Consider the following 12,291-nt stretch of genomic DNA (forward strand, 5'->3'; position numbering starts at 1 on the left):
TCACATTCTTCTACATGATAACCACCAGTTGTGCCAGCACCATTTGTTGAAAGTGCTGTCTTTTTTTCCACTGAATGTTTTTAGCTCCCTTGTCAAAGATCAAGTGAACATAGGTGTGTGGGTTCATTTCTGGGTCTTCAATTGTACTCAATTGTTCTACTTGTCTGTTGCTATACCAGTACCATGCAGTTTTTATCACAATTGCTCTGTAGTACAGCTTTAGGTCAGGCATGGTGATTCCACCAGAGGTTCTTTTATCCTTGAGAAGAGTTTTTGCTATCCTAGGTTTTTTGTTATTCCAGATGAATTTGAAGATTGCTCTTTCTAATTCATTGAAGAATTGAATTGGAATTTTGATTGGGATTGCATTGAATCTGTAGATTGCTTTTGGCAAGATAGCCATTTTTACTATATTGATCCTGCCAATCCATGAGCATGGGAGATCTTTCCAGTGTGGATACATTGCCCCAATTTAAATCAATTCATGTTCAAGAACCACAGGAGCCTTCATTACCAGATGCCAGCTTGAAACCCAAGGTGGAGTCCAGTGTGGTGACAGAGTTCACTGACCACATCTGTGTGACTATGGATGCCGAGCTCATCATGTTTCTCCATGATCTGGTGTCACCATATCTCAAAGGAAAAGAAAAGGCCATTTTTCTGCCTCGGATTTTATCCACTCGACCAGGACAAAAATGTCCATTTATTATACATGATAATTCCTCTGACAGAGATAGAGAAAATAGCATCACTTACACCACTGTGGGCTGGCGAGACTTTATGTGCAATACATGGCATCTGGAGCCTACTCTTAGATTAATTTCTTGGTCTGGAAGAAAGATTGATCCTGTAGGTGTTGATTATATTCTTCAAAAATTGGGCTTTCACCATGCCAGGGCTACTATTCCCAAATGGCTTCAGAGAGGAGTGATGGACCCACTGGACAAGGTGCTGTCCATTCTCATCAAAAAACTCAGAACTACCCTGCAGGATGAGAAGGAGAAGAAAGGAAAAGACAAAAAGAACACTAGAATAGCAATTCCATCTGTGAAACACGATTCTGTTTGCTAATTTCTATTACACTGCAATTTTTTTCTGCAAAATTTAAATGGTACTTTAAAATAATTCTAATTTTGTGGCCATTATTGAAAGTTTGTAAGTTAATCTGTTTATTCTAGTTCTACCATTCTGTATACAGTAAAGTATTGCATGAAAAAGTAAATCTTGTAGAAAACTAAATTAAAAGATATACATCTGCTCATTAAAGTTTATGATTGTTTTATGTGCAATATGGTTGCTGCATTTAAAGTATTACAGAGTAACTGTGAATTTTTTTTTCTTCTTGGCCATAACTGTTAGAAAAAAATTTTGTTGATAATGTCATTGGGGGGTCTTTTTTATGTAGACTTGTATAAAGATCTATTTGTATATAATTTGAGTAATTGTGATGATTGCATACCACAAAAATAGTTTGTAACTATTGTAATAAAGTCACAATAATGGCAAAAAAAAAGAATTGGGAACAAAACACTCATGGAAGGAGTTACAGAGACAAAGTTTGGAGCTGAGACAAAAGGATGGACCATCTAGAGACTGCCATATCCAGGGATCCACCCCATAATCAGCCTCCAAATGCTGACACCATTGCATACACTAGCAAGATTTTGCTGACATAGCTGTCTCTTGTGAGACTATGTCGGGGCCTAGCAAACACAGAAGTGGATGCTCACAGTCAGCTATTGGATGGATCACAGGGCCCCCAATGGAGGTTCTAGAGAAAGTACCCAAGGAGCTGGGGGGGGTCTGCAAACTATAGGTGGAACAACAATATGAACTAACCAGTACCCCCTGGAGCTCGTGGCTCTAGCTGCATATGTATCAGAAGATGCCCTAGTAGGCCCTCACTGGAAAGAGAAGCCCATTGGTCGTGCAAAGTTTATATGCCTCAGAACAGGGGAAATGCCAGGGCCAAGAAGTGGGAGTGGGTGTGTGGGGGAGTGGGTGGGGAAGCGTGGGGGGACTTTTGGGATAACATTGGAAATGTAAATGAAATAAATACCTATTAAAATAAATAAATAAATAAATAAATAAATAAATAGAAGTGTCTGATATGGTATCTGTTTATAATTCAGTCTCAGAGCATTGAGAACTATAGATGATGGGCCCTTACATGGTATAAAGAATAGAAAGTCACAACAAATGAGGTTGTTACCTTCATCTTGCATTTTCTGTACATTAGTCCTTTCAAGTCAGTTTCACCATGGTAACTTAATCCTCTCTCTGTTTTAGAGATTAAATAATTTTTAACTGGATTTTTTTATTAACATTTCAAATGTTATCTCTCCCAGTCCCCCCTCCCCGGAAGCCCACTATCTCATCTTCCCTCCCCTTGATTCCATGAGGGTGTTCCCTCAACCACTGTCTTATACCTCACCCTCAAATTTCCCTTCACTGGGAAATAGAACCTTCCCAGGACCAAGGACCTCCCTACACATTGATGACAAATAAGGCCATTCTCTGATACATATGCATCTGGAGCTATGGGTCCCTCCATGTGTACTCTTTGGTTAGTGGTTTATTTCCCAGGAGCTCTGGGGGGGGGGGTCCGGTTGGTTGATATTACTGTTCTTCCTATTATGATGCAACCTCCTTCAGATCCTTCAGTCCTTTCTCTAACTCTGCCATTGGGGTCCCCATTCTTAGTCCAACATTTTTTAATTTTTTTATTAGATATTTCCTTTATTTACATTTCAAATGCTATCCCAAAAGTCCCCTATACCCTTGCCCCGCCCTACTCCCCTACCCATCCACTCCCACTTCTTGGCCCTGGCGTTCTATGCTAGCAAGATTTTGCTGAAAGGACGCTGATATAGCTGTGTCTTGTGAGGCTATGGCAGTGCATGGCACATACAGATGAGGATGTTCACAGTCAACTATAGTACTGAACATAGGGCCCCCAATGGAGGAGCTAGAGAAAGTACCCAAGGTCCTGAGGGGTCTGCAAGTCTATCGGTGGAACAACAATATGAGCTAATCAGTATCCCCAGAGCTTGTGTCTTTACCTGCATATGTAGCAGAAGATGGCCTAATCAGCCATCATTGGGAAGAGAGACCCCTTGGTCTTGCAGTCTTTATAAGCACCAGGACCAAGAAGTGGGAATGGGTGAGTAGGGGAGCAGGGCGGGGGGGGGGAGTATAGGGGACATTTGGGATAGCATTTGAAATGTAAATGAAGAAAATATCTAACAAACCTTTTTTAAAAATCAAAAGAAAAAAGCTAAACAGAAAGATATAATGTAGATTCACGTTAAGAAGCAACAGAGTGAATTTGAGGGACATGAGAGACTACAAGGCTCACATTCTGCAATGTTACTGTACATGCTGTTAAAACATGGACATTTTTATGCCTATAGGATCTTCTTTGGGCTTATCTTCGTTTATCTATCTCCATTGTTTATCTTAATTCCAAATTGGGCAATACATCTTCTGGGAGAAAGAACAATTTTTCATCCTTGCATCCACCTAAGTTCTGAGCCCACTCCCTTGTAATGGTCTGTATTCTACACGTATTCCCTGCTTCATTGGCTGAGTGTCCCTGGGAAAGTCATTTCAAATTAGTGCACCTTCATGTCAACCTTGTTTCTCTGATGTTCCCTTTTCCTGTTCAACCTCACTGTTTCCCATTCCCAGGAATCTGCCCATACTTTATGCCTTTCTTTTCTCTTTGTATTCCATATTATAGCTTACATGCCATTTTGTTTCTAATTTCACATTTCTGTCTCAGATTAATCCCAACAAATGTCATTATATTTTCTAACAAACATTACAACCTTGTTAAATCAGCCCGTGATTTTCTTTTCAGACAGAGTCTAATGCAGAATGAGCTGGCCTTGAATGCACCTAAGGCAGTCATGGTTGTCATTAACCCTCTGATCCATGTGTATACAAACTCCTGAGTTTTGCCATAATGGCATATGACACTTTCTTTGGTTTTTTAAAGGGCTGTGACTGAAATAGGATTTTGCACACAATAGCCAACCATTCTGCTCTCTGAATTTCTATTTTTGATCCTTTAAGAATTCATTGTCATCTTTCTGCTCCCTCTATTTCTGTGTTTGTGTTTGTGTGTCTGTGTGTGTGCTTGTGTAGTCTTGGGCTGTGTTTAGGTGCACTCCCTTGTTAAAGTATTTCGAAAGGCCTGAAGTTAATGTTGGAATGGCTTTTATTTTTTATTTGTTTTCGTTTTGTTTTTTCGAAACAGGTTTTCTCTCTGTAGTCCAGGTTATCCTGGAACTCACTCTGTTGACCAGGCTGGCCTCGAACTCAGAAATCTGCCTGACTCTGCCTGCCAAGTACTGGGATTAATGGCATGAGCCACCACTGCCTGGCCTGTCTTTCTCAATCAATCATTTTCTACCTTCTTTAATATTTTTAAACCTCATTTATTTATCAGTGTAGGGACATGCATGTGACATAGTATTGGTAAAAGACAGAGAAAAATTAAGGAAGTTGGCTCTCATACTCTGACATGTACATTCCAAGTATAAACTTGTTCTATCAGGCTAGAGTGCACAGCAATCTCACTGCATTTCTGGGACAATGTTTCTCATGGTACCTGAATCTCATAATTTTTGTGAGAATAGTGGGCCATGGAGTTTCCGGAAACACTCAATCTACTACTTCCTATACTCAGTGCTGTGATTACAGAAACACACCTGCTATTCCTGAATTTTATGGGGTGCTTAAAATGTGAACTCAGACCTTCTAACTTGGTCTCAAAGCACTTGATATACTGAGTCATCTGTTCAGCCCTTTCTGAAATTTATTCACCATTTTCTACTTATTAACGTAGAAAACCTCTTCACTTCCTTTTAAACTGAGAACCTCTACAATATCAATTTTTACAATTTAATCCTGCTAAAGCCATATGATTTCCCATTCTGTTTCCCAGAAATACCTAAAATCCTGTACCAACTTTTCTTTAAGCTAGAAAATGTACCTTCCATCTACCTCTAGTTCTAACTTCAATGTTGAAAATTTAATGTGCCATTTATTTTTAAGGTTTTTTTTAGTACTTATTAATACAGAATAAGGATCTCAGATACCACAGTCAGGCTACAGCTTTAGAGAGGGCCTCTCTCCCAAATTTTGGAAGAACCACATGGAGACTGAGTTGCATGTTTGCTACATATGAAGTCTGGGCCTCATTTCATCCCTTGTATTTTCCTTGGTTGCTGGCTTAGTCTCTGAGACCTCCCAGGAATTCAGGTTAGTTCACTCTCTTTGTCCTTTTGTGGTGTTCATATTCCTTTCAGGGCCTTCAACCCTTTGCCCAAATCTTCCATAAGAGTCACCAAACACAATTCAAAATTTAGCTATGTATATTTGCTTATACTTTAGTCAGGTATTGGCTAGAGCCTCTCAGAGGAAAGTTATACTAGGCTCCTGTCTGCAAGATTAACAGACTATCATTACAAATGTCGGGATTGTTTGCTTTCCCATTGGATGGGTTTCTAGTCAGTCATTACAGTAAGGTAATAATAATAATAATAATAATAACCAACAATGTGAAAATAATGATATTATAAGTTCTTGAAAGTGGATGTGGTTTAGAAGCACAAACAATAGAAAAAGCAGAAACAGAAGATGCTCAGACAAAATTACTTTGCATCAAATATAAAATACTTTTTACCTAATGAAAAAAAAAGATGAATAACATCAGGAGGCTGAGAATAAAAAAAAATTATGTGGGCATAAACCTTCCAAAATGCAGGAAAAGGGTTCAAGGTCCTTTGTAGTTAGAGTAATATGAATATTCAGGAGCACATCTATGCACAACAGGGAGATGTGTTCTGTCAAATAACAGATATTCACTTGTGTCTGACTCCAGAGTCAAAGTTCACTGAACGTTTCAACTCACAAAGATCTAGGGGTGATTATATAATGGAATCATTGCATACAAAAAGTGTAAGTGCTTCTATCTACCTTAGACTGTCTCTATAACAAACCTATACAATTTAAGACATAGTCCTGTTGTATCTTCCTTGTGTTGCAAACCCAATGAACAGAATATGTCCATCTGCCTTTAATGTGCCATGAGTCTTCATAATGGTATGTACAATATATTTTATTATGAGAAGGCTAATTGCAATATAGATTTTATTAATTAAAAGTACATCATAAAATTTGAAAATTTCTTTGTAGACTAAGCGTACATCTTGCATTTCTGAAACTTCTCCCATCCAGGTCATATAGCCATAAAATGGGAAAATCATACCAGGTAAAGCAAAAATATAGAAAAAAAGAAATGAATGAAAAATTCCAACAAAATCTTGAAGCACAATTTGAGTTCTTGTAGAGACTGGGTGAGTTTTGCAGCAGAGTACAACTTGTCTCCTTATGTTGTCCAGTATATTCTTTGTAGAAATTGAATCACATTGGTTGGTAAATATAAGTGTATTTTCAGCCTCTTATCATTCAATAGTGCCAAGATGGAAGAAGTTGTAGGAGAATTAATTTCAGCTGCTTTCAGTGACAGGTGAACAGACTAAAAGTGGTGCAGGAGTGTCATATATAGGTATAAATAAATAGCGTTCTTGATCATGAATTCAAAAGAAGCAAGTCACTGTTAAAAGGACCTGTTTAGAAAATATGATCCTGGGACTTCCTTAAAACCCATGAAATTGTGGGAGTAAGAAGGTAGAAGAAATATCTCTGTGGAGACCTTGGTGAAACAGGCATTTGCTGCCTTGATTTTCTTCACTCCAGGAAAGTCTCTTGCTTACCAGTAGGAGAAATCCCTTCAGCTGATGATACTTCCAAGATTCTGGCCATAATCAGAAAAAGATGTGTCAATTCTGTTTTTATAAGTCATCTCAGGCAAATATATGGAAATTCTTACGAAAATCTTGTTTCTTCTGCTTGTAGAAGCTGGTCTTTCCTTCATATCACCTCTGGCACAAGGAATCGGGTGTGGCCAGTATTGATTCCTGCTTTCTACACTTCAATTTTTCTAGAAATAGGGAGAGTCGCTGCCTCTACATGCAGATGGTTTCTGGAAGGTGAAATTTTAATGTAAATCTTTGTGTGACATTCCCTTCTGAATGAGAAAGGAAAGATGTCTTCCTCTAAGGTAAATGAATGCATGGGATTTGGAAAACTTGACTGTTCTTAAAGAAACGTTTCATTTTTAGAACTCTCAAACCTTCCCTATGTGAAAATAATTAAAAATTTCTATTCACAAAACTAGTTTACATGAGACTAAAGACGAATGGATATACTTGATTTCTACTGTGTGTCACTTGAGTCATTATTTGTCTGTGAAGATAGGTGCATGTTTCTTGAATCTTTCATCTCAGGGCCTTTTGCAATAGCTCTCTGCAATAGCCTTCCTTTTGCTGCAACCATTTAATAGATTTCTTCATGTCATGCTGACCCATTTATGACTTTATTTTTATTGATACTCCAGAAGTATAATGTTGGTACTCCTATGAAGCTTGTTGTAAATATCTCAGCTTTATGGTGACTTTGGTGACCACCATTAGATCATTTAATGGATTATGCCATTTGTCCACAAAAAGGTAACCACCATCAGCATGAGTTTTTCTTGACTATTGGAACTGTTCAGAGAACTGACAACTTTCTTATCTCAGAAGTCATTTGTCAAATATGCCTGTTAGTTATTGGCATCAAAAAGTTCTATATTTAACTAACATTTCTCTGACCAATTGGCAATAAAAGAGGATACTGTTAATTTTAATTTCAGGGTCTGTTGACTTTCATGGATGTGGCTATAGAGTTCTCTAAGGAGGAGTGGGAATGTCTGGATTATGCTCAGAGAGCTTTGTATAGAGAAGTCATGTTGGAGAATTACAATAGCCTGGTTTCTATGGGTAAGAATATTTTTAATCCATAATTTCTACTTCATTTAGAGATATCTAAAATTCCTACTACTATTTGGGTCTGGCATCCATTAATTGGTCTTTGTCTTCTGTTTTATAGGCATTGAATACTCTGATTTATAGCTAACATGTTATTTACCTTTATTTTGTTTTTACACTTAATGTGCTGATAAGTAAATATTATACCCTTTTTGAAAAGGCAGCCTGTTGCTTTTATAAATGAATGTACTTTGACTTCCACAGTGGGCTTCATTGAATGTTGTAAATGTACAATGAAATTCAGAATGTAAAAAGGCTTCAGTGTGTAGATTCTAAAACACTTTGAAAGAAGCGAATATAAAAGGTCCTTCATTTATCTTTTATTCTCTCCATGTCACTTAAATATCATAATTCTGTGCTAGTACATAAGTATATTCAGTGGCTTATTTTTGTGCTCATTTGAATATACAGGTGTTGCTGTTTCAAAGTCAGAGTTAATCTTCTGTCTTGAACAAAACGAAGAACCATGGATTGCTGGTAGAGAAGATACAGAAGGAAAAAAACCAGGTATTTTGAAGTGAAATCATATGTCATGTGATAAATGTAAACCCAGGAAAAATCTAGACCTGACATATGGCTAGAAAAGCTCTGCAATAGAAATTGTTAGTAATAATGAATAAAATAATGAATAATGAATAAAAGACACAGTATAACCATGAATACTATATGATTTATGCCTCATTTCCTTGAATAGTGATGCTTTGAAATATACTATGTTTTAACTATTTTACAAAGTTGGAGATTATTTTATATTCTAATTACTGTTATTTCTTCTGTTACAAGTGAATGATCAGTAATGATTATTTATATTTGAATAATTTATTGATTTATTCCATTTTTAGTAGATTTATAGAGTATTTTTTCATATTTTTCTTTCAGCTTCTTGCAGACCATCTCCATTCTCTACATAACTCAATATCATGATTTCTGTGACTTTTCTGTCTTTTTGTCTCTTTTTCTGCCCCTATCTTTGTCTCTCATTTTCTCTCTCTCTCTTTTTCTTTTTCTCTCAGATTAAAAAAAGTAGAAACCAAAATGTATTTAATCATAGAGACTGATTTGTTCTAGCAATTTTTCATGAATCAGACATGTGTCCATTTATAGTATAAAACTTATTTTCCCTTTCTAAGAAATTGTGTTCTTTGGATAGATTCATTTCTTGGGTGACATTCTCTAAGTCTTTCTCCTTCTTAAAGCTGGTATATTGTTTCTCTTGTACTGGTCTTCTGAATGCTGTCATGTTCTCATTGAGTTTACATGGACATTGTTCCAGTTGCATCTAAAAACATGCATTTTATTTAGCAGCATTCACTAACTCTGGCCTTTAAAATCCTTCTAACTCAACTCCTGCTTAGGTTCCTGATAGGAGGGTATGATAAAGAAAATTTATATAAGACTAAGTGTTCTGAAGTCTTTCTGTTTCTGTATGTTGATATACATATTAAGTTTTTCCATTGAAGTCTAAGTGATATACATATCTAGTGGAAAAGAAGTATAACTTTGAGAGTCACATTATTGTCAATTTTATTTCTAGTATTAAAAGCAGATTTTTGATGAATTTGAGAATTGCTCTATCTCTGTGAAGTATTGATTTGGAAGTTTGATGGGGATTGCATCTGTAGATTACTTTTGGTAAGATGGCTATTGTTACTAGGTTAATACTGCCAATGAGCATGAGAGATCTGTCCATCATTTGAGGGCATCTTAGATTTCTTTCTTTAGACACTTCAACTTCTTCTCATACAGATATTTCATTTGCCTGGTTTAGGTCACATCAACATATTTTATATTATTTCTGACTCTTTGATGGGTTTCATTTTCCTAAATTCTTTCTCAGTCCATTTATCCTTTAATCAGAAGAAGGCTACTTATTAGTTTAAGTTAATTTTATATCCAGCCACTATGCTGAAGTTGTTTGTCAGACGTAGGAGTACCTGGTGGAAGTTTGGAGGTCAGTTGTATATACTATCAAAAAACTCAGGATAGCATACACTAGCAAGATTTTGCTGAAAGGACCCTGATATAAATGTCTTTTGTGAGGCTATGTCGGGGCCTGGCAAACACATAAGTGGATGCTCACAGTCAGCTATTAGATGGAACACAGGACCCCCAATGGAGGAGCTAGAGAAAGTATCCAAGGAGCTAAAGGAGTCTGCAAACCTATAGGTGGAACAACAATATGAACTAACCAATACCCCCCAGAGCTCATGTCTCTAGCTCCATATGTATCAGAAGATGGCCTAGTTGGCCATCATTGGAAAGAGAGGCCCCTTGATCTTGCAAACTTTATATGCCTCAGTACGGGGAAATGCCAGGGCCAAGAAGTGGATTGGGAAGGGGATTGGGATGGGGAGGGTCTGGGAGCCTTTTGGGATAGCATTTGAAATGTAAATGAAGAAAACACCTAATTAAAAAATAAATTAAAAAATACACACACTTTAAAAAAACTCAGGATAGCATAATCCATTTTAAAAAAGATTTATTTGTTTATTTATTTAATTATTTAATGTATTTGAGCACTCTGTTGCTATCTTCAGACACAAAAGAAGAGGGAATCCGATCCCATTACAACTGGCTGTGAGTCACCTTGTGGTTGCTGGGAATTGCACTCAGGACCTATGAAAGAGTAGTCAGTGCTTTTAACCATTGAGCCATCTCACTAGCCCCTGAAAAATCTGTTCTTGACAATAAATATCTTCTGGGGTAATTACTTTCCCTGACCACAAGTTGTAGTTAATACCAAGAGTGATTAAAAAAATGCATGGAGTTGGTACAAGCAGGTAGATCAATGGAATTGAACTGAAGACCCAGAAATGAACCCACACATCTATGTTCACTTGGACAGAGAATTTACATAATCTTTGACAGAGAAGACAAACCCATTTAGTCTTTTAGAAAAAAGACAGCATTTTCAGCAAATGGTGCTGTTTCCACTTGTAGTTGACATGTAGAATACACATTTATCTATTCTTATCTCTTTGTGGGAAACTCAAGTCCAAGTGGATCAAGGACCTCCACATAAAATCAGATTGGCTGAATCTAATAGAAGAGTAAGTGGGATAGAACCTCAAATACATTGGTACAGGGTGTAATTTCATGAACAGAACAACACTGGCTCATACTCTAAAGTCAACAATTGACAGATAGGACTTCATAAAATCAATTTGCTCTATCACTTTGAAGAGGCAAAGAACACACACTTATTGAGAAAAGATCTTTACCAATCCTATATCAGATAGTGGGCTAATATACATTATTTAAAGATAACTCAAGAAGTTAGACTTTAGAGGACAAAATAACCCTGTTAAAAATGGGGTACAGAGCTAAATAAGAATTATCAAATGAGGGATCTCAAATGGTTGAGAAGGACTTAAAAGAATGTTCAACATTCTTAGTCATCAGGGAAATATGAATCAAAACGACCTTAGATTTCACCTCAGAATAGTCAGAATTGCTAAGATCCAAAACTCAGGAAGTAGAAAATGCTGGCAAGGATGTGGAGAAAGCAGAACACTTCTTCATTTCTGGTGGGACTGCAACCTTGTAAAAGTACTTTGGAAATCAATTTGACAGTTCCTCAGAGAACTGTAAACAGTTCTACCTGCAGACAATGATATACCCCTGTTAGGTATATACCCAAAAGGTGCTCCAGCATATAAAAAGACACATGCTCCAAGATATTAATTGCAGCCTAGTTGGTAATAATCAGCACATAGAAACAACCTAGATATCCTTCTACATATGAATGAATACATAAACAGTGATACATTTTAACAACCAAGTACTACTCTACTAATAAGTGAAAGGACTTCGTGAAATTCACAGGCAAATGAATGGAATGAGAAAGTTTCATCCTCAGTAATGTAACTCAGAAACAAAAGAACAGTCATGGTATATACTCAATGATAAGTGGCTATTAGCCCAAAACTCTCAATACCCACAATGCAACCCACAAGCCATTTGGAGCTTTCCTAGAAGTAAGATCAAAGTTTAGATGTTTCAATCCTACATAGAATATCAGGTAGAGGGAAGGAGGAACCTGGGAGGGAAAAAAGGAGAGCAAGTTCAGGTATTGAAAGAAAGACAAAGAAATTCAGAGGGCAGGATATTGAATAGAACCATGTAGCAATGAATAAAAGGGAACTGGTATTAGCCACTAGAAAGTCCCAGACTCCAGGGAATGAAGAGGCTCCCAGGACACAAACAATTGTAGCCAAAATATTCAAGAAAGTGAACATATAACCAGCAGAGATTACCTCTAGTAGATAGGCACAGCATCATACTGAGGAATGAGACTATCCACATATATAAAAATTTTAACTCAGAAATTTTTCTGTCCAAAGGAAAGAGA

The 12,291-nt window shown here is 36.9% G+C and overlaps 1 protein-coding gene across 1 annotated transcript in view; it reads left to right on the forward strand.

Annotated features, from left to right (window-relative positions):
* The first annotated feature begins 435 nt into the window (after positions 1–435).
* Positions 436–12,291, forward strand: part of LOC110287820 (uncharacterized) — a 34,156-nt gene continuing 22,300 nt past the window's right edge. Inside the window, 3 exon segments of the mRNA XM_085840854.1 lie at positions 436–948; positions 7,766–7,892; positions 8,352–8,447. Of these exon segments, the coding sequence (XP_085696980.1) occupies positions 436–948; positions 7,766–7,892; positions 8,352–8,447 (736 nt within the window).

Source organism: Mus caroli, unplaced genomic scaffold, assembly GCF_978045245.1.
Source record: "Mus caroli unplaced genomic scaffold, Mus_caroli_1 scaffold_7, whole genome shotgun sequence".
NCBI lineage: Eukaryota > Metazoa > Chordata > Mammalia > Rodentia > Muridae > Mus > Mus caroli.